This window comes from Conger conger, chromosome 13 (assembly GCF_963514075.1).
Source record: "Conger conger chromosome 13, fConCon1.1, whole genome shotgun sequence".
In the NCBI taxonomy this organism is placed as follows: domain Eukaryota; kingdom Metazoa; phylum Chordata; class Actinopteri; order Anguilliformes; family Congridae; genus Conger; species Conger conger.
This window is the reverse complement of record NC_083772.1, coordinates 9,295,433-9,319,123: the sequence shown is the minus strand read 5'-3', so window position 1 is coordinate 9,319,123 and position 23,691 is coordinate 9,295,433. Positions and strand designations below refer to the sequence as shown.

Sequence of the window (23,691 nt, the reverse complement as noted above, 5' to 3'; positions counted from 1 at the left end):
ACAAAATTTGATGTTGTTGGTTGTATTTTTATTGTATTTTTCTTTTCTTTTTTACTTATTTAAATTGCCTAAATACACTGCTGCTGTCAAGAAACTGTGTATTCAGTAATGATGCAACGATTGTGCAGACAGTCGTGCTTGTTTTTAGCATTGTGCGCTGCAATGCGTACAGAAATACTGCTCAACGAACCATGCATTTTAAAACCACTGCAGCGTTTCCATCTTTGAAAATGATTATGGAAGCTCCTAATACAAGCTCCTTTGGTATTTGTGTGTTTCTAAGGTCTCTTGTCTAATTAGTGCAAGTTTTCAGTGTTTGGAAATGTCTTACTGTCGCGCTGGAAGCAAAGACCCCCCTGCGAGTGCTTTTAAGTTTTCGAGGCTTTACTTTTAATGAAACTCTCGATCACCTTTCCCCCCCCTCTCTGAATCCTGTCACGGGCCGTTGGGTTCAGCTGCTTGTCCCCTTGAAGATGTTTGATTCGGTCTCATGGTACATCTGAAGATTGAGCGATGCCATTTTGTTTTTATGCCATTACTTAACAAAATGATTCTGTGTTCAGTCAAAATGTGTCCAAAAGCTGTTAGTAATTGCTGCTGTGATTTAGTTCTGTCCCCAAATCCTTTTCCGCCGCCTTTTCTTGCGGAAAAAGAACCACGGCGACCCAGTTGTGTCTGCTGTTCATCTGTGCATCATTGGTAAAGTCTGTGGTCTCATCTCGCACATATGCAATATTTATACGCCACGCTGTCCACAAAATAATCTTTCTGCTGGCTGCCACAACGCTACTGATGAACCAATTACTTTTGCCATTACTGGGTCTACTTTTCAAACAGTCTTTCTAAAGTGACATATAATTGGCAGGCATATTATGCGAAAGAGGTTAGGTTGGAGCACGAGGCCAAACAGCACGTTATATAGTGGAGACGAATGTAAGATGTAATGTAATGTTGTACATAAATATCCACTTTATTTAAAGAGATGGTTTGTGTAACCGTAAGCTTTGGATAAGGATATTACCAAAATGATGATGATGATTATTATTATGACTATTATTATTCATAGTATTATCTGAAAAACTGATCTGTGTGTTTATGTGTGTTCAATTAGTACTCACTAAGCAGTGTACTCAAACAGAATGGCAGAGATGTTGTTTACGGCAGGCCTTCTCAGACATGAATAAACCATTAAGCCGTCAAGGGTTGATTTTTGCGGTTAGATTATACGGCGTTTCAGAGAGTCCTTCACTCAATTACGACCTTTTATGTTCTTCCAGGAGAACATTATCACTTAAGAAAAAAAACCCGTCACATCCAAACTGTAAAATATCAATGGGGCGACCACGGTGCTCAATTGACGGGCATTCAAGCCACAATTGCGGTGCTTTGTCCTCAGTTGATTGGTGTTTGATTGAGCTGTATTGTCTGGTGCCTGCTCCATCGTGGAGCGACGGCAATAAGCTGGGCCGTAGACTCGGCTTCTTAAAAAAACAACAACAACAACCACAACAAGAAGAACAGACAGTGACTGTAACGTCATTGACACTCCATGGGCTTGTGAAAAGCATTTTTAAGCCACGATTTTCTACCACGTTGCACCAAGACTGAAGCCAAAGACTGCGCTGTAGCAATAACGGGGGGGGGGGGGGGGGGGTTGGGGGGCACTTTTATGGCCGTTAAGTCTGGGCTGGCTCCAGGTCGTCCAGTAAGCAGAAGTGCCCTGATGCACAGTGACGAGGCAGTGGAGAAACTGTCCCTGATTGGGCCCCAAAATGTTACAGTATTGTCCAACTTAACAAATCGGCACAAGGGGCGCCATTACATGTGATGACATGTTCTTGTGGAGAAAAATGTATTGACTTTGTATTTTTACCGCATAGGTATCATGTCTTAGTTAGTTATATTCCATTACATTACATTACATTAATGGCATCTGGAAATACGCTCTTACCCAGAGCGACGTACAGTTGATTAGACTAAGCAGGAGACAGTCCTCCCCTGGAGCAATGCAGGGTTAAGGGCCTTGCTCAAGGGCCCAACGGCAGAGCGGATCTTATTGCGACTACACTGAGGATCGAGTCACCGACCTTGCATGTCCCAGTCACGTACCTTAACCACTACGCTACAGGCCGCCCTGTATCATTGACTTGCATTGAAACGGATTGGCAGAACAAAAAACCTGTACCGGAGCCAACCGTGATGGCGCTAATGAGCAACCCGGGCGGCTTGTAGCGTAGTGGTTAAGGTACATGACTGGGAGCCACAACGTCAGTGGTTCGAATCCCGGTCGAGCCACAATAAATGATCCACACAGCGGTTGGGCCCTTGAGCAAGGCCCTTAACCCCACATTGCTCCCCGGGCGCTGCACTGTGGCTGCCCACTGCTCCTAAGTAACTAGGATGGGTCAAATGCAGAGGACAAATTAACCCACGGGGTTCCATAAAGTATATCATATCTTATCTTATAACCTCTCACAAAACATGCAGGAAGTGCGCTTCAAAAAAAACAGCCCGGTCTTGGCCTCTCTGGCTGATCCTCGTTCCTTCATCCAGTGATGTGACTGCCTTCGTCAGGGTGACGAACCCCTGCACACTTCCGAGCGAACGGGAGTCACTTTCCTTGTTTCGACGCAAATGGCGAATGAAAGCACGTCATGAAAATGTCCTCATGGCTGTTATGGGGAGTCTGTGGGGATTTCTGAGAATGTCACTGTGACCATACAGCAGGGTTTGGCCCTTCCAGCCACTGCTACCTGCCCTTTGGGGAGTGTGGACCTTTTACCTCATATGATTTTATTTGTTTTGTTTGCTTGCTTGCTTTTCTTTGGGTAGATTGTGAAGTGACATTTCATGTGTATTTTTAGTCTTTGTTTTTAATGTGGTTTGTGTTCTGCATCGGTGCGGTTAGACTGTGAATCGCTGAAAGCCTGTTGACCATTTCCACACGTCATTTGGTGCTTAGTCCGCTTGTCGTACTTTAGCTTCTCTGGTCGTGATTTTATGAGCTGAGCTTTTTGGAACCTGGGGAGAGAACCACTTACAGGCTGCAGATTCAGGACTCGTTCATGCTGTTTGCGGTTTCATTACCGGTTTCTGCCCCTTTTTTGCCTTTCTGGTCTGTAAAAGCACTATACATTTAACATTGACTTGAAGGACTTGACTTGACTAATGAGCCACTAAGTTGGTGTCTAAGTAATAAGGAAAAACATTTCACATTGCCTGTCCAAACTGCTGCAGTATTTCACTGGAGTTGTCCTACTGTATTCTAAATACTACTGGGTGCACTATCTGCGGTTATGTCCTCCTTTTTCCAGACACAAAAAGTATTTCCTAACCGATAGCTGAGCTGATCTGTCGGGCCTTTGTCTGAGCTCCTCCAGTCTGCACCACAACGTCGGTGGCTGGATGAGAGCTGAAGGAAGATTTAAGGTCCTACTGTAGTCTCCAGCCTTCAGACTTCATTTCCCAGGGTGCCGTGGGGGTGCCGGCAGGGCAGATGGCTGCCAGGATAAGAATGCACCTTCTGCTAATATTCACCTAGTTAAAGGCCCCCCGGACGTCACTCGGGACAGCATGTGCGATGCGGCGAAATTGGTTTAGACTCTCGTCACCTGCGCGCTATAAACAACTGCTTTGAGGGTTTGTGAGAGCGATAATGCGAGAGGCGGGTTCGGTCCCCCGGGCCCCCGGAAGCAGCTGCTGAGACACGAGGCGGCGTCGTGGCAGGCTCCTCCACGAAGACGGATGAGCGGCGCTGGAAGTGGGTCAGCGTTCCCGACCAGCACTTATTTCACAGCCCGTACGGCAGGCGGTATTTTTTTTTTTTTTTTTTTTTTTTTAGGACAATAACCCCCCCCCAAGTTTCATTTCTGGTTCGTCTCTGCGACGTGCGGCAGAAGGTCCCCACGCTTCGCTGGGCGGCAGAGGGGTGTGAGGGCGGGAGGGAGGGAGGGAGGGAGGACGGTAGCTCCTCTCTTAATTATAATCAGGCTCATCTGTTTTTGGGCTCTCTGTGAGGCAGCAGCTGCTGCGTGTTAGCGGGCCGCGGCGGCTGGAATTGCCTTCGATCTTCCGCCGAGCCGTTCGGCGCGGCGCTAACGAAGCTGAGAAGCGATTGGAATTGACGCGGCTGGGACCGGGGCGACTCGTGCGCTTGAGAACCGCGTAGAAAACCGCCGCGTTTGAGGCCTTCGCTCCCGCGGTTCCTCCTTGTGATCGGCCCGTGAAGTGGACTTCCTGTATGCGTGTACTTGGCCTCTGGCTGTATGGATTCTGCACATCCGGCCCCGCAAGTCCGCCTGTCGTCCTCCCCTGATTTATTTTAAGCCAGTCATACTGTTGTGTAATTAGGCTGTTAGATAAGCACATAATCCATTAGCCATAAAGAGCCTTTTTCAGAATGTGGAATAATACTGCGCCGTCTCTGGCAGGGTTAAACTGGCTCCGTGATGAAAAGGTGAGGTAATGATCTCACTCTGCTTAATTCTGGCTCTACCGAGCTGCGCCTGAGCTAATTGCCTAATCTGTGATCTCTCGTCTTGGTTTTACCTCCCCGCTGCACAATGGGTGCAAATTAGCGGCGAGATGCGAATTCTGCAATTAGCCCCCCCCGTTTCAGCCGTTAGCTGTTCACACCGACATGGCTCAGGCAGTAAGAGCAGTCGTCTGGCAGTCGGAGGGTTGCCGGTTCGATCCCCCGCCCGGGCTGTGTCGATGTGTCCCTGAACAAGATACCTAACCCCCAAATGCTCCTGACGAGCTGGTCGGCGCCTTGCATGGCAGCCAATCGCCGTCGGTGTGTGAGTGTGTGTATGAATGGGTGAATGAGAAGCATCAATTGTACAGCGCTTTGGATAAAGGCGCTATATAATGCCAACCATTTATCATTTACACCGCACGCCGTGCGCCCTCCAATAGGCTAATGACACACGGACGAGGCCACGCCCCCTCACTCCACCGACTAGCACCTTTGTATCGCTATGGCTTCTTATTTTTATGCTCAGGTTTTGGGGAGACTTTGAAAACAGTTTTGTAATTTTTTTATTAGTGTCGGCCACCAGGGACTGTGGGGAGGAAACAAAATAGTTTGTCACCGACTTGTTTGTTTGTTCTTTTCAAGGTCCGGATGAAAATGTGTTTTTTTTTGTATTATCCCCCTGATCTGAAAAAAAAAAACACTCTTGGGTTGAAATTTCCGGCTCTTTCGTAAGCGTTTAGAACTCTCTATTCTTGTCCGTGACCGGCACAGAGCCGAAATTGCCCTTTAGGTAGAATCACAATCACAGAGCGCCTTCTCCGTCCTTTAACATGGGATTTTCTGGAAGGCCATTATTTCCCTTTGAGTGAGTGTGTTGCCGCAGTCTTTTTGAGACTTTTAATCTACGTTCAAGAGGAACGTTATCTGCAGTGGCCGGTGTCATTTGAACAGGCTTATCTATAAGGATGAACCACAAAGGTGCCTTTTGGCTACAGGAAGATTTAGATATTATATTTTGAACTCTTAAAAAAAAATCAATAGTCAGTCTGAACGACTGCCTGTGTGTAAAGAAGGTGATTTAGGCTTGGCAATACACATTAGTAAATATACACTGCATGTTCCTTGACAACATTGAAGTGAGAAAGCCATCATTGATAAGAAATAGTCTGTCCAATATCATCCTACCAAAGGTAGTCCTTAACCGTGCCAGTTCTGTGTAAATTATAGGAGGCCTAAGTGATGCCTGTATTTGAGAGGCCTTCCTTTTACACTGAAACTGGTGGAAATTGTTCTCATTCTCATGTCTGGACAGGGTTGTGCAAGGCCCCGAGTGTGCATGTGTTCTGAGTGTCTCATTCTGCTTCCAAAAGCTGAATGCGTGCGGTTCAAAACTGAGATGCCAGTTCTCAATTGCAAGAAAAGGACCTCTCTCACATGATGGGACCTGGGACTGTGTCATTCCGAAAATGAAATGGCCAATTTTACAGAGAGATGCATTGTGCTCGTTTGCTAATGTAACCTCTCTGGGAGAGGATCAGAATTCGTCAAAGGATCCAGGTCAGCATTTAAATTTCAATAGATTTAAGGAATAGGCTAAAAGGTCTGACAATTTCAATGTAATCTATTTCAGCCTTTATTAATGTCATGGTGTCATTCTTCAGCTGGTATACATGAGCCAGCAGGCACTGCACAGATACAGTATATGGGTTAATTAATTTGTTTTTTTCCGTCAGGACGAAGCAATGAATGTGGAAATAAATATTGTTTCCCGCACAGGCAGCAGCCAGTATTTGAATGAGAAGCACAGACTTTGTTTTTTAGATCCTATATCCATTGTCTGTTTTTGTGCATTAAGCAGCTTCCAAATGTCCCTATTTCACAGGCTTTGGGATTTGCCTCAACTCCAGCCTTGTGATAATACTTTTTATTCTCTTAAGTTTAGCCTTATTAATATTTATGATATGTATTTTACATTAGTGCAGAAAAGTACTGAAAAGCTGTATAATCCTTTTAAAGTACTCTGCAGAATCGGACTAGTCTGTACCTAGCAATCAGTTTGTAAATTTGACCATGATATCTGAGCAGTGCAGCACAGTTCTTGAAGCAGAGGGAAATGATATTCAGAGGAGATATTTAATCTGATATTTTGACTATATCACCTCGGGCTTTCTCACAGATACCGTAATTATGAAGCCATTCCAGCCATTAAGCCATTAAGAGTCGCTCTGGATAAGAGTCTTTTCAAAAAGTAAATGAGTGAATAAATTTTAGAAAAGAGAGTAATTAAGTAAGTAAATAAATAAGAGGTACAAATTTCCGCTGTCAGCTTTGAAACTCACCGGTGTGTAACGTGTCTTTATGTAACCGAAGTCAGCTCTAATTGAGCGGGATGAGAGGGCCTTTCGAGTGTGGGCGAGGGGGGCGGGTGTGTCGCCACAAAAGCACAGGAAGACCCCAGACTGGCCCTTTTTGGGGTCTCTTATTGGAGTGGGAACACCCCCGGTCACCTTGTCACTATGACGACCGCGCCTCCTGTGCAAACCCGTTGACCGCCTCCTCTCCCGGCGTCTGGGAGCGGGGGCCTCGTTCTGGCTGCCGTGGTTACCGCACGTCACGCCACGTGTCAAACTCAAGGCGGCTCGTTGCCATGGAGTGGTGCGTTGCTGTGAATGCTGTGTGTGGGTTTTTGATTGCAGAAGAAAGATGCTGGCCCTCGAATAATAACGGATTTGTCAGGCAGTCCGTAAAGTGGCCAAATCTTAACCCCCATAATCCCCTGCCCCCATGACAGAAATGCAATATGGCTGCCCTCACCTTCATCAGGGTAGTTCACGGCTTTAAAAACAAGAACTGATGTGAAATCTTTTGTAATCCACGTTCCTTGTTATCTGCAAGCCTCATACAGACTGCACTGTCTTTACATTACATTACATTAATGGCATTTGGCAGACGCTCTTATCCAGAGCGACGTACAGTTGATTAGACTAAGCAGGAGACAATCCTCCCCTGGAGCAATGCAGGGTTAAGGGCCTTGCTCAAGGGCCCAACGGCTGGCTGTGCGGATCTTATTACCGACATTGCGGGTCCCAGTCACGTACCTTAACCTCTACGCTGCAGGCCGCCCTGTCTTACATTTCTGTTGCAAATCTTATTGTTATAGTGTATATCCTGTCATAAAAATGTCTCTCACATGTTGAGGCTTCAGATGTTATGTAAGCTTTCATGTAGTCTGCTAATTGTCCGCTCAGCTGGTTTGAGCCTCACTGAGTAGAATTTTAAATGTACATCTATTTTAGCTTGGTGCAGCTGGGGGGTGTGACCAGCCCCCCTGCAGCGCTTTCTGGAAGCAGACTTTACTCAAAGGGGAACTAAATATCTACTTTTCAACGAAAACTAAAGGGGATAGGTTAGGCACATATCAAAAGCCCATACGGAGGTCAGAAGCTTTGTGAAAACTTATGGAGATGATGGAGACAAGTCACATGATGACTCTGGGTGAGTGCTAACTTTAGTATGTGTTCATATACTGTACTAAGCAAGGCAATCTCTCGGGTGTGAAACGTATTCCTTGCTCTGCAGTGTGCATACTTACCAAACTGCCAGATAAAAACTACATACACGCATGCACACACACACACACACACACACACACACACACACACACACACACACACATATATATATATATACACACACACGCAGACACACACTACCTTTTCATTCATTCATTCGTTCATTATCCTAACCCACTTATCCTGAACAGGGTCGCAGGGGGGCTGGGGCCTATCCCAGCATACATTGGGTGAAAGGCAGGAATACACCCTGGACAGGTCGCCAGTCCATCGCAGGGCACACACACCATTCACTCACGCACTCATACCTATGGGCAATTTAGACTCTCCAATCAGCCTAACCATGTCTTTGGACTGTGGGAGGAAACCGGAGTACCCGGAGGAAACCCACGCAGACACGGGGAGAACATGCAAACTCCCCAAAGAGAGGCCCCGGCCGACGGGGATTCGAACCCAGGACCTCCTTGCTGTGAGGCGGCAGTGCTACCCACTGCACCATCCGTGCCGCCCACTACTCCATCCCTGCCGCCCACTACCTTTTCAGCTAAATCTATCTTTAACTGTAATTCCTTAAAACAGGCTTTTCTCAAATGTGTGAATGGTAGCAGTTAAAACGTTTACATGAACGTTGCATCCGAGTGAGAAGTCACAAATCGTCTCATTTCAGTGTGGAAGATTTAAAAATTAAATGATGGAAAAAAAAGCTGTCAATAGGAGCTTATGCACTTCTAACCTAACCCTGCCTGACAAACCCACCATGCAGATGGCTAGCTAGCTGTGCTTTCTGAGGAGTTCATTCTGTGCACCGCTGTTTGTACGATGTGGGTGTGATTGAGATGTGCTACACAACAGCCCCACATCTTTATTTTAGGCAACTCTGAAACTTACGACGGTGCGTAATATAAACTACCAAAACTGCGGTAGCGGAAAGTGTGGGTCAGAATGTGGAGGACATTCCTGTGATTGGCCTGGAAAAGGGGTTTCTCATTTCCAGCATGTTGTTTTAAATGGTAAATGGTTGGAATTTATATAGTGCCTTTATCCAAAGCGCTGTACAATTGGTGCTTCTCATTCATCCATTCATACACACACTCACACACCGACGGCGATTGGCTGCCATGCAAGGCGCCGACCAGCTCGTCAGGAGCATTTGGGGGTTGGGTGTCTTGCTCAGGGACACTTCGACACAGCCCGGGCACGGGATCGAACCGGCAACCCTCCGACTGCCGGACGACTGCTCTTACTGCCTGAGCCATGTCGCCCCTTTTCACTGAAAAGAGCTATGGGGAGTATTTTCCAAGGCCACATACCAGCCTGTGATAGTGCACAAAATTAATGTAACCTTGAGAGTTTTTCTCCTTTTGCACACAGCAACCATTTCTTCGTGTTTTCCCTGTTCATTTGATGTTATCTAACTTTTGACTCCGTAACGGAAATCTAATCTGAGATTGAATGTTCATCCCAGTTTCCTTGGATGAGGATGACAGTTGATACAGATGGCATGCTGAATGTTATTATGCATGGTGGCTTTTTCTTCCTGTGCTGGTCTGTGCAGTCTGCAAATGCCCTACAAACTGTACCTCATGTTGTGAGAGCCTTAATTTCAATCAAAACATCATGCTTGGCTGTACTTGACTGACAATTAAACGTTAGATGGTTATTTTTCTTCACAAAGACTGCTTTGTGAATTCAATCATCACCAAAAGTAATAATAAATGATGGTTGCATTTATTTGTAAATTAAATTGAATCAGGCCAAAGCTGCATTTCATTAAGAATGTTGTCCGATGAGGTTGTAAAGTGTTCATTGATCATTTCAAAGGGAGGCAGAGAGTTGTGGTCATAAGCCATTTCTTTAGCATAGCACATTTTAAGGTGTAGGAGCCTAACTTTTTTAACTTGAATATTTGCAGTTCACTGTCATTGAAATCCCACCAAATTAAATTCTGAAGGTCATGAAAATGTTATGCATACAAGATTAAATAAAAATTGAAAAGTGGAATTGGCGCATTTAGTCTTACTTGACCTTTCTGCTAAATATATGGGACATGTAGATTGTAAATTGCTTTAAATTATTGAGGCCGAAATCATGAAAAGATATTTATGAGGACGTGATGTTATAAGTGATAGGAGCTTAAAGGTCAGGGGTTATAGTGTAGCTTGCGAGGAGTGCTGACCCGGTACCGTTCACGGTTTCCGTCTGTTGGACGCACTTGCAGGCAGACAAGAAAGCGACGAGAATATATTGCGCTTCAAATCGGCTCAGTCTTCCATTTTGATTGGCATTAGCTTGCTTACGTCATTCACCTTCACGAGCCGGTGAATGACGTGAGCAGTTCTGATTTAAACCAGTGCGCCGTGGGCCTCGACGTTTTTGTGCTTGTTTGTCTTCCAGTAGCTATCTGTACACGTGTGCTGTTCACCCGAGAGCTGGGCAGATCTCTTTTTTATGAATGTCATTGTTGAGCCAAGATGAGAAGATTCAAGAAAAATGATATATTGTTGATGTACGTTTGCAAGAATCAAGTCATGGGTCATGGTTACCGTTTCACATTGGAATATTCGTGACAGTGATTTGTGCTACATTATATGTTGGATTAGGTATACTAAAGCATTTGCAGGCGTCCAACCTTTTCTCTTTGTTTCTCGGCTATCAGATACGCCGCCGCGCGCAATCCATATATCCGTTAATATCACAAATGGATAAAGGCATTGTGCAATATGTATAGCGAACTGAAATTAGAATTCATAGCGCAGAACAGAAGCTCAATGCCAACTGAATGAATTCTTCCCTCTCGCGCCTTAGAGCCTCGGCGTTCCTCTAATTCCGGCTAATGATTTCTTTTTGCGTGCCGTAGATCAATCTCTCTCACTTTAATGGTTGTCTTTTCCTTAACAAGTCTGTGGGCCCGTCGTTAATTCCGAGGTCGGAAATCTGTTTGAATAAACACTTCTCTGGTTCTTCATTACGTCGTTCCGCGCTGGTGAGTTTGCCATCGCCACGCGATGTTCAGTGTAGCCTTCTGTAACAAAGCAATTACTTTCGGAGCGGGCTTCTTAAGGACTAATGAGCTACAAATTGAATAATACAGTATATTAAGGAAAGTAGACTGCTTGCTTTCAATTTAGGACGGAGTTACAAGGAGTTACAATGCAAAAGTTTGGAGCCCTCTCTTCGGATCTGAATTATGTTGACCTCCTAAATAACATAATGGTTCATGTAATTTGGTCGGTTGTTTTTTGAATGAGCAAAACTTCTAATGGATTCATTTCGCTTTATAGATGTAGATCATCTGCAAACCTAATGGTCTCATCTAATGTAATACAGTGTAGCCTGATCTAATGGGTTGAAACAAAGCCTTTGCTTAAACGTAGTTGAGACGACAAAAGTAAACCGGTTTGTCAATGTCTTTTGTGCATTTATTTTTTTAAATTTTCAGTTGCCTGTGAAGTTGTCGGTCGGTTCACATTATGTTGACCTTTCCGTACAAAAGCTGGACAGCAGTCCAGAACAGGCAAAGACGGTCAACACAGGAGGTCAGGGGTCACAGTCGAGCTTGCGGAGAGAGCTGACCAGGTACAGTTCAGAGTACAGTGTTTCTGCTGTACTTCCATGAACCCAGGAAATTGTAGGGGTTCTATTGGAAAGTTTAACAGACCACCCAGCCTATTCTCAGATAAATTTAGTTCAAGGACAAGATGGAGAACAAGAGAATGCAGCAATATCCTGTTTCGCTCCAGTTAGTTTTGGTAGCTGCTGATCGCTGACCAGTTCAAACGAGCTCCGGGCTTAACATGGTTTGACCAGCTCAACCTGTGTTTTGAAAGAGCTGGTCGCTGGTCATTTGAAGCAGGTCATAGCTCGATTTCACAGCGGGCTAAACAGGGGGTGTTGTATTGCTCTGACAACTGTTGAATTTTGAGACCCCTTTCCTGTAAGGGTGGGGCACAGGGAGAGAGTCACTGGAGACGCCTGGCTTTCATAAACCGAGAACAAACAAACAAACCATTTTATTCCATCTCACCAAACATGTAATGCACACAGGGCCCTGCCTTATAAAAACACTGCCTCTGGCTCTAGCTCTCCTGTGCTAGGCTGCCATGGGAACCTCTCGTCCCCACTGTGGTGCAGTCCCCCGAACGGATTAGATTTCCGCGCACGTGCAAACAGATGCACCGCGCCTTGCCTGTCAGAGGGATTAAATCAAAGCAGGATGTTACTTTGGTTAATAAACACATGTCAGCATGCTGCCGTGCAGCAGCAGAGAGCGGGTCTACAACTGGCTGTGTGGGAGTGTTTATGATTGGCTGTGTAGAAGGTGGGCTGTGTATGGGTGTTTATGATTGGCTGTGTGGAAGGTGGGCTGTGTGGGAGTGTTTATGATTGGCTGTGTGGAAGATGGGCTGTGTTTGAGTATTTATGATTGGCTGTGTGGAAGATGGGCTGTGTGTGAGTGTTTATGATTGGCTGTGTGGAAGATGGGCTGTGTGGGAGTGTTTATGATTGGCTGTGTGGAAGGTGGGCTGTGTGTGGGTGTTTATGATTGGCTGTGTGGAAGATGGGCTGTGTGGGAGTGTTTATGATTGGCTGTGTGGAAGGTGGGCTGAGTGTGAATGTTTATGATTGGCTGTGTGGAAGGTGGGCTGTGTATGAATGTTTATGATTGGCTGTGTGGAAGATGGGCTGTGTGGGAGTGTTTATGATTGGCTGTGTGGAAGGTGGGCTGTGTGTGAGTGTTTATGATTGGCTGTGTGGAAGGTGGGCTGTGTGTGAATGTTTATGATTGGCTGTGTGGAAGGTGGGCTGTGTATGAATGTTTATGATTGGCTGTGTGGAAGATGGGCTGTGTGGGAGTGTTTATGATTGGCTGTGTGGAAGGTGGGCTGTGTGTGAATGTTTATGATTGGCTGTGTGGAAGGTGGGCTGTGTGTGAATGTTTATGATTGGCTGTGTGAAAGGTGGGCTGCACTGCAGATAATGAGGATGTACATGACTGTAATGCAAATAAGCCTGTTGCATTTTTTGTGCAATTTTAATACAATTTTTATTTAAAGCCATGCTTCAGTGCTACTTCAGCTGAAGATAATCTTCCTTCAGAATCAATCCTGTGAAGCCAAAAAGTGAGGTTGTTGATTACTGGAGCATGGGGGAAGATGCCTCCTTAAAAGCACATTTCTAGAAACAAAGTACCCTCAGCACGTATCCAGCTGTCTCTGGTGTAGAAGATGACTAATTCCCTGCTTCATCAACATGACAAGATTTATCAAACGACATTTACTTTCAGAACTTTCTCCAGCTGAGTTACAATAATTGTTCTTATTTCTTAACAGTAAATACGTTTCTAGCTCATTTTATCCCGATTACATGTGAGCAGGGCTTTTTACAATATGTACCTCTATGGACATTAAGAGTGGCTACTAATAAGAGAAACCTGCAATGCCAGCCACTCCTTCACACTGACACCCAAGGAAATCCATGCAGGTTGTGACTTTGACCGTGAGGAGCGTGGAGAATGACATTTGTACGTTGGTTTGGTTTTTCCGTTTCCTCGGGCCGTTGTGTTCGCTGTTCATGCTTCATTGGGGGGGGGGGGGGGCTGTAGAGCTGGTGCAGTTTCTCACTCCAGATGAGAGGGGTTGCCATGGTACCATCAGCTCTCGCAGCGTAAGTGAGGTGCAGTGGTGACCCTGACCGTCATTCTGAACCGGAACAATCCGGTTAAAAGCGGTCCGTCAAATTTGTCCTACCTTGTCGATATGTCCGACCAGTCAGAATCTATAGTCATCTCTCTCGTCTTAGCCGTCTCATCGCAAGTAAACTGTGCTACTTCACTCACCAAAAATAGATAGGCAATTAATTTCCTATATTCATTTGTTCCACCACCTGTTGGCGCGGGAGAGCCGTGAGGACCGTCGTGGTGATTTATGCGGGCGCGGCCGAACGGTGGCTTCCGCCGGCCGAGCTGGCTCTGTCCGTCGTCTCGTTCTGCTTGCACACCGTCTCTCAATCACAGTAATGGCTTGGCGAAGGTAGCGGGCGATATTCCCTGCTCGCCGCTCCCCTGCGGCGAGGGGGCCTCCGGTCCGCTCCGCGAGTGCGCTCGAGGTGGCCAATTTCATGCCTGTTGAGTTTCAAGAATGGAATCATTGATTGTTGTTTACTTCCATTTTAATGATAATCGCTTGCCGGGTGAGGAGAAGTGGGTGATTGCACGGGGTGTGGTGTTCTTCATCCCACATCCACTTTACCGATAATGTGAGAATTACATTTTCCATTAAACATCCAGTGTCCTTGAGTTTTGCCTGGGACCAGAGTCTAACAGAGAGCGATGGCAGGTTTTTTTTTTTTGGTTTTTTTTCGTTTGTTTTTTTGTTGACAGGCTGGCCGAGCTCTCTCGGTAAATCTCTGTCCTCCACGCTCTGCCGCTCACTCTATCTCTCTCCCTTCCCCCCTCCTCCCTCTCTCCCCTCCTCCCCCCTCCTCTCTCTCTCCCCCTCCCTCCCTCTCCCCCTCCTCCCTCTCCCCCTCCTCCCTCTCTCCCCCTCCCTCCCTCTCCCCCTCCTCCCTCTCCCCCTCCTTCCCTCTCTCCCCTCCTCCCCTTCTCCCCTTCCTCCCTCTCTCCCCTTCCTCCCTCTCTCCCCTCCTCCCCTCCTCCCCCCTCTCTCCCTCTCTCCCCTCCTCCCCCCTCCTCTCTCTCTCCCCCTCCCTCCCTCCCTTTCTCCCCTCCTCCCCTCTCTCCCTCTCCCCCCCTCCCTCCCTGTGCAGCTGGTGGGCGGCGAGTTTGACCTGGAGATGAACTTCATCATCCAGGACGCGGAGAGCATCGGCTGCATGGTGGAGCTGCTGGAGCACTGCGACGTGACCTGCCAGGCGGAGATCTGGAGCATGTTCACCGCCATCCTGCGCAAGAGCGTGCGCAACCTGCAGACCAGCACCGAGGTGGGCCTGATCCAGCAGGGCCTGCTCAAGATGGCCGCCGTCGACGACATGATCGCAGGTAGTGTACACCGCCTTCCGTTCTGCGCACAGCTCCTTCCTACCTTGGTCCTCAAGCCTTCGCTGAAAGGGAGAGCCAAGCTCTCAGGTGACCTACCTGGATAACCCTTTAGAGAGTAGCAGCCTGTAGCGTAGTGGCTAAGGTCCATGACTAGGACCTGCAAGGGACCCGCGAGGTCGGTAATTTGATTTGAAATTCGCATGTCCCTTCAGCCCACGTTGCTCCAGGAGGGGTTATCTCCTGCTAATCAACTATAACACTTTTGTTTTTAAAATGTTTCTTCTGGAACTCCAATTGCCATTAGTGACTGTTCAGGTAAGAACATTCTAATCACATATGTGTGATGTTCCTGTGCACCTGAAAGGGTTAATAAAGGTCACATTAAGACAGGAGGCTGTCGTACACACCCCTGTCTCAGGCGTCAGAGCGGACACGCACTGCAGCGTAACCGCGGACACGCACTGCAGCGTAACCGCGGACACGCACTGCAGCGTAACCGCGGACACGCGCTGCAGCGTAACCGCGGACACGCGCTGCAGCGTAACCGCGGACACCCACTGCAGCGTAACCACGGACACGCACTGCAGCGTAACCGCGGACACGCACTGCAGCGTAACCGCGGGCACACACAGCCCCCGGGGCTTAGCCACGAGAGCCGGCGGGTGTGGTGTAATCCGTCTACGCGGCGTGAGTCTTCACGACGCAGGTGTGCGGAGGGGTCCGTCCCGCGCCGCGTTCTCCCGCAGACACGCGCGATCTTCCCGGCGTCCCCCGCGACACGGCGGTCTGACACGCGGTCAGCGCTGAGCCGCTCCGCTGGAGGGTGTTGTGGGTTTGGGCCGCGCGTCCCCCGTAAGCACGCCGCGCGCACAGCTCGACGGCGCTGATGTTCACAGCGGAGGTCGTGACCCCTGTCAGGTGTGCGCAGACGCCTATCAGCCCCGCGGCAGTTCTGCCGCCGCTCCACGTCTCGTCCCTGAGAGGGGCAGAGTGCAGGCGCAGGATTTGTAAATGTAATGATGTAAATGCAGCGCTTTCAGTCAAAATGACTGGAACTGCCGTGTGATTTTCTACCCTTCATTACAGATCCTGTTGCATTTTTGTCCTGTGCTGGGAGTAGACCTGTGTCAAACGGGTAATTGTTCTTGAGCAATCGAGCCAACTGAGGTCCAGAAGGCAGGTGTTTGCACTTTCTGAGGGTATTTATGGTGCCATACTCCAGACAAGCTCAGGAAAGCGTGTTAAAAGTATTTGAATGCAAACGATTATGTATTTGACCCAGGTCTGGCTTGGGAGAGAGTTCTACTGAAAGCATACAGTTTGAATATTTGGATATGTGAGTGTTTGTGCCTGGACTGGATTGATTGTGCTCAGCTGGTATGTTGCAGATGCCAAAGTTAAGTGGGAGATCACATTTTCTTCCTTCCCAGTGAAATCATTATCTTCATGTTTTTTGACAAACCCTGCCCTTAGCTAGCAGTTGTATATTGCATGCAAATAAACCTTATTGCAAGACCACTGCCACTGCCCCAGTCCTAAGTACTGCCATGTGAAATATGCGAAAATTGTGAAATATGAAAAATGAAAAATGGAGAAATGACTCATCAGTCACCGGCTTGTCCGTAATGAGATTGAAAAACGGCACTTACAATTCACATTACATTTCTGCACTTTTCAGAGAAAAAAGGTATTTTATACTCTAAATGTCACTGTAATTTATGTATAGTGCCTGTGCAGTACAGCGTTATTTCTCTTTTCCTACATTTCCCTCTAATGTTAATATCCTCAAAGTGGTCCTGTCTGGCTTGGAAACACTGCATTTTTGTGCTCTGTGGAAGATTTGTTGCCGCTGTCCGTGCGCTATAAAATAAAGGCGTTACGTTACGCTAGCGCGCACAACTCTGCCTTCTAAACAAGCGTATATTTTCGGTGACATTCCAAATGCAGATTTGGATTAGGTTTGAATTTGCTGCGACAGTGCTGCTTTTCCTTTTATAACGAGCGTCTTAACGCTGGTTTATTTCGGGGATCGTTTTACGTTTTCTTGGCCAGATACATTTTTGTGACTCAGGCCTTCATTTGATCCAAGCATACGCTGAAGAGACGACGCGCCTGCTAATGCCTTTTCTCCGATCGGACGCATCTCGCCGATATCAGACCTGTGTCGGATATGCGATCGCTTTGGATTCAAATACGTTTCTGCGCTCGATTGATCTTGCCTGGCGCCGCTGTGCCGACCAAGACGACCAGATGGCAGGGTTTGCACTTTTTGAGAGTAGTTCATCAGTTCCAGTGCACCCGACAAGCTCAGTGCGGCGGTGAAAATCAGAATTCACGACAGCATCGCGTGGGACCCGGGAGTGGCTTGTGGCGCGGTGCGTGTTGGGACATGGGATCAGGTGTTAATGGGGTGAGGACTGCCGCAGTGTTGAGCGCGCTCTCTGTGGACTGCGATGTTTGCCCTGGAGCTCTGCGGTTAGTATGCGGCTTCTGTGCGGTTAGCGGGTGGTTAGTTTTGGGTTCGTGTGCGGTTAGTGGGTGTTTAGTGTCGGGTTAGTGTGCTGTTAGTGTGTGGTTAGTATGCGGTTTCACTGTGGTTAGTTGGTGGTTAGTTTTGGGTTTCTGTGTGGTTTGTGGGTGGTTAGTTTTTGCATTAGTGTGCGGTTAGTGGGTGTTTAGTGTTGGGTTAGTGTGCTGTTAGTGTGTGGTTAGTATGCGGTTTTACTGTGGTTAGTTGGTGGTTAGTTTTGGGTTTCTGTGTGGTTTGTGGGTGGTTAGTTTTTGCATTAGTGTGCGGTTAGTGGGTGTTTAGTGTTGGGTTAGTGTGCGGTTAGTTTTGAGTTAATGGGTGCTTGGTGTGCGGTTAGTGTGCGGTTAGTGTGCGGTTTGTGTGCTGTCAGTAGCCCCATTGCTGCCTTGCTTGTTTTGAGTAGAAGGTTCTGCTCCAGCCTGTTCAGGTTTTGGATGCCAGTGAAACTGCAGGCTTCTTCTATCTCAAATGATATTACGCAATCGCAAAATATGAAAAAGACAATATTTTGAATAAATACAGGTGAAAATGTATTGTAATGTATTATTCATTTTCATATCCATACTCAACCTTATTTGAATATGAAACCAAATATGCACAAATAACTTGTAATTATTAAACAAAGCAGGATTGCAGAGTTGGATAACTGCAGTAATCCTGAGTGAAACGGTAAAACTGGGAGTGGCACTTTTTACTGCAGTCCGTGTTCCAGATTTGGGGGGTTCCGGGTTGTACTCAGCGCAGTTAACTGAGTAATCCTGCTTTGTGAAACGGGGCCCTTGTCTCTCCCAGGGGTAACCGCAGGTGGGCCGTGGTGTTTCGACCTCCGGCTCAGGACACAGGCGCTGACGGCGAATGTGATTTCGCCCGACTCACGCGTCAGCACTGAGCTCCACACGTCACCTTAATGCTCTCCCCTGCTGTTGTTGTGACTTAAAGCTCAGTCCAAGGTCACAGTCTGCTCCCCTGCTCTGGGGGAGCCTCTGCTGCCGATCCTCCAGCTCAGCGCTAAGCGCTAAGCGCTCGCTCCAGACCCAGCCAGCGCTGTGACCTTGGGTTCCTCACCGCGGGGAGCGCCGCGTGTACGCAGGCCTACGTTAAAAATGATTAATGCTGCCTTCATTGATTCCAGTTACCCATTCAGCCAGGACATCACAGAATATAGGAAACCGCTCTTATGTAGACAGCAATAGCACTTTACAGCATACTCCCTTCTCTGTGACCCTGAGTTTAAGATGGCTGTGTGTGGCTCTCTCTCCCTCCCTCTCTCCCTCCGTCTCTCTCCCCCTCTCTCTCTCCTTCTCTATCTCCCCCTCCCTCCCTCCCTCCCTCCCTCTCTCCCCCCCTCCCTCTCTCTCTCCCTCTCTCCCCCCCCTCCCTCTCTCTCTCCCCCTCTCTCCCCCCCTCGCCCTCTCTCTCTCCCCCTCCCTCCCTCCCTCTCTCTCTCCCTCCCCCTCTCTTTCTCCCTCCCTCCCTCCCTCTCTTTCTCCCTCCCTCCCTCTCTCAACTCTCTCCCTCTCTCCCCCTCCCCTCGTCCCCCTCTCCCCCCCTCTCCCTGCTGCAGACCTGCTGGTGGACATGTTGGGGGTGATGGCGAGTTACAGCATCACAGTGAAGGAGCTGAAGCTGCTGTTCAGCATGCTGCGCGGGGACAACGGGGTGTGGGTGAGTCTGGGGACTGGGCCGGACCGGGCCAGGCTGGGTGTGGGGGTGTGGGTGAGCCTGGGGGCCGAGCTGGGCTGGGCTGGGCTGGGCTGGACTGGGCTGAGCCTGGGGGCTGGGCTGGGCTGGCATTGTTGTGGCAGCATCTTATTTAGAATGCAGTAATTATAATAATCCAGAACGGAATTGGTCAATGGACTGCATTTATATAGCACTGTGATCCAAAGTGCTTTACAATTAATGCTTTTCATTCACCCATTCATACACCCACTCTCACACACTCCCTCTCTCTCACACACACACACACACACACACACACGCCAACTGTGAAAGTCTGACATGCACGACACCAGTCAGCTCTGGCTCAGGGGCACTGACTGCCCCAAGCTCCAATTCTGTTGCCTCCTGGGCTAGTGTCGTTCATTTCCACCTGTTACATTCTTAGTGCAGTCAACCCCGACTAGAAGAGCTGAAATATGCTGCTAATGTTCCCTGTGATGATAAAGGCTCATTGATAATGCTAGTGGATATTTACACGTGTAGACTCCTTGTGTGGAATCAGGCCTGCTGGAGCCTCGGGGCCCGATAGAGGCAGGGTCCCCGGGGAGGGATCTGTTTGGGCCTGTCTGGATATTGGCACGCCCCCGCAGGGAGCAGGGTGTAACTGACAGGGTATCGATGTGCAGTGGTGGTGGCGGTAAAGGAGGTAAAGGACTCTTTCTCCTCTCCTCTCTCTCCTCCTTTTCTCTCTTTCTCCTCTACTCTCTCCTCTCTCCTCTTCTCTCCTCTCTTTCTCCTCCTCTCTCTCCTCTCTCCTCTCCTCTCTTTCTCCTCCTCTCTCTCCTCTCTCCTCTCCTCTCCTCTCTCTCCTCTCTCCTCTCTCCTCTCTCTCCTCCTTTTCTCTCTTTCTCCTCTACTCTCTCCTCTCTCCTCTTCTCTCCTCTCTTTCTCCTCCTCTCTCTTCTCTCTCCTCTCCTCTCCTCTCCTCTCTCCTCTCCTCTCTCCAGCCCAGACATGCGGTGAAGCTGCTGTCGGTGCTCAATCAGATGCCCCAGAGACACGGCCCCGACACCTTCTTCAACTTCCCCGGACGCAGCGCTGCCGTAAGTCCCACCCGCTCCGGCGCCCTCTAGTGCGTGAGAGGCGCGAGAACCACACAGCCATAGCCGGCGATGGAAGAGCCATCCCGAAATGGAAGAGCCATCCCGGTATCATGGCGTGAACCATTCCTTCCTTTCTGCGGAAGCAAAATATCTTCAGATGGTTAAAATAAGTCGATGATTGACACCTCCGTGTGGCCCCAATGATAATTCTGTCCATGGAAATACGACCTCCGACTCTCCAATGCCTGATAGTCACTACTTTATACTATAACGCTACATGGGACAGGCTGCAAACGTCTGGGACAGGAAGTGTTTTATTTTTTCCCTGAAGTCAGTTGATCCTCCATGCTTGTATTTGGGACTCTTGGGGACACATTTGTGCAGGATGTTACAGTTCTGCTATTCATCACGGGCTGGACCAGGTGGAATCTCCGGCCTGAGCTACGCCTCATTTACCCGCTCTTCTGAGACCTGGACTTCACGCTTTTATAGGGGACATATCTCATTCGGCTTTTTGAGTAAAAAAATGCTGCTGTGCTGAATTTTGAGTGGAGGTAATGAGTGGAGGTTTATTGTTTCAGCGAGCACTAAACCCGGCCGCTTTCTGAATTCAGCTCTCGTACACCGCTCTGCGTAAACTGCATTATCCCTCCCTGCTCTCTGTTGCATCTTAAAAGTTTTCTCTCCGGCTTAAAGCTGATTCGCAGAGCCTTGAGTGACATTTGTGTTTATTAATGCAGCCCTGTTTAAAATGGCCTCTGTGGTTTTCTCTTCATGTGGATCAGTCTGGAGCACTCAAGGAGCTCACACTCTGTCTCTCTGTCTCTGTCTCTCTCTCCCTCTCTCCTTCCCTCCCTCTCTCCCTTTCTCTCTTTCTCTCCCTCCCTCTCTCTCCCTCTCTCACTCTCTCACTCGCTCTCCCTCCCTCTTTCTCTCTCTCCCTCTGTCTGTTTCTGTCTCTGTCTTTCACTCACTCCTGTCTTGTCTTCCATTCTCAGGCCATTGCATTACCTCCCATTGCTAAGTGGCCTTACCAGAATGGCTTTACCCTGAACACATGGTTCCGCATGGACCCACTGAACAACATCAACGTGGACAAGGATAAGCCCTACCTTTACTGGTGAGTGCACACTCGCACAGGAACACGCTCACAAACACACACACACACACACACACACACTCACAAATGCACACACACACACACACACACTCACACACACACTCACAAATGCACATGCACACACACACACACACTCACACACACACACACACACACACACACACACACACAAACACACATACACACTCACAAATGCACATGCCCTCACACACACACTCACAAATGCACATACACACATGCACACATGCGCACACACACACACACACACACACAAACACACACACACACACACACACGCACACTCACAAATGCACATACACACATGCACACATACACACAAACACACACACACACACATACACACTCACAAACACACACACACACACACACACACTAACACACACGCACAAATGCACATACGCACATGAACACACGCACACACACGCACACATGAACACACGCACACACAAAACCACACACACATACATTTACACATGTGCGCACATACACATGCATGTATACATTTATACACATATATGTACGCACGCACACACACACAGGCATCCATAGTGGCTAGTGAAACCAATCCTCCATTTAAAACATCAAATTAGAGTCTATGTTGCAGGTGTGGTAGGTGCGGATCAGAATGTATAAATGGCATCATCGTGTAATGGGATACAACTAACTACTGCAGTATAATGGGGGAATATAGCCATATTCGTTTTGGGCACCACTGAAAAAGAAAGACACCATAGAAGGTATGATTGGAGAAAAAATGGTGAAGCCTTCCTAGAGAAGAACATTAACCAAATGTGAAGCAAATTCTTGAGGCTAAGGTTCTAAGGTCAGTCCAGACATTGAAGGTGAAGAGAGGTTGGGTACTCCAGCAAGACAATGATCCCAAGCATACCTCGAAATCGACTATGAAGTACCTCCAGGAAAGATGGATGAATGTTTTGGAATGGCCATCTGTGGAGAGATCTCAAACATGCTGTACGTGCAAGGAGGCCGAAGAACATTTCTAAGCTAGTGGTGTTCTGCCAGGAATAATTGGGAAAAATTCCAAACGCGTGAATTGAAAGACTCTTAGCCGGCTACAGGAAGGGTTTACAAGCTGTAATAGTTTCCTGAGGAGGCGAGATGTGGTCTTCAGTGAAATTGAATTAATAATTAATAACCTACATAGATTGGTTTGCAATTTTGAAATTGTAAAACATTTTGAAATTTTGTTTACAGTTTAAAAATCAAGAAGTTAGTTTTGATGACAGTTTGATGACCGGTTTTTAATTAATCTCTGTTGTCGAAAGTAAAAATTAATACTGGAAGTAGCTGCCCATGTGCATATGCGCTTGTGTGTATGCATACTGTAGTGCATTACTAGTTATGATCTTCCTCCCCGGAGAAATGAAAGGTTTGCATTGAGTGGATGTTTTTGGTTCCTTTGAAATTACATTACATTATTGGCATTTGGCAGACTCTCTTATCCAGAGCGACGTACAGTTGATTAGACTAAGCAGGAGACAATCCTCCACTGGAGCAATGCAGGGTTAAAGGCCTTGCTCAAGGGCCCAACAGCTGTGCGGATCTTATTTTGGCTACACCGGGGATCGAACCAGCGACCTTGCGGGTCCCAGTCATGTACCTTAACCACTACGCTACAGGCCACCCTATGGGGGCGAATGTGTAAGTGGATGGGGTGGGCATTGTTGTTCCTCCCCTGATTAAACCAGTAAACAGCTGCTCTGTTGTTGCTGGAGAATGCCAGACCAGAGAAGCACTGCGGGTGAACACAGCATGGGTCGCTAATTTACTTTTTACTGTCTAGAGGACAAAGCATTTGCCATCTGTGCGTGCGTGTGTGTTTGTGTGTGTTTGTGTGTGTGTGCGCGTGTGCGTGCGTCTGTGTGTGTGTGTGCGTTTATGCCTGTGTGTGTGTTTGTCTGTGCGTGTGTCTGTGCCTGTGTGTGTGTGTGAGTGTGAGTGTGAGTGTGAGTGTGAGTGTGAGTGTGAGTGTGAGTGTGAGTGTGAGTGTGTCTGTGCATGTATGCCTGTGCATGTGTGTGTCTGTGTCTGTGTCTCTGTGTCTGTGTGTGTCTGTGTGTGTGGAAGCTTGTGGGTAATTAGCAGGGAGATCAATGGCCTGGGAGAGGAGTCCGGGGAGACGTGCTGGGAGCAGTGAGAGGAGTCCGGGGAGGCGTGCAGGGAGCCGTGTGTGGCGAGGGAGGCCCGG

General features: G+C 47.9%; 1 protein-coding gene across 1 annotated transcript in view; it reads left to right on the top strand.

Moving 5' to 3' along the window:
* The window catches only part of nbeab (neurobeachin b), a 353,874-nt gene that overhangs the window by 83,104 nt on the left and 247,079 nt on the right, over nt 1–23,691 (top strand). Inside the window, 4 exon segments of the mRNA XM_061216918.1 lie at nt 14,815–15,046; nt 19,141–19,241; nt 20,246–20,341; nt 21,340–21,461. Of these exon segments, the coding sequence (XP_061072902.1) occupies nt 14,815–15,046; nt 19,141–19,241; nt 20,246–20,341; nt 21,340–21,461 (551 nt within the window).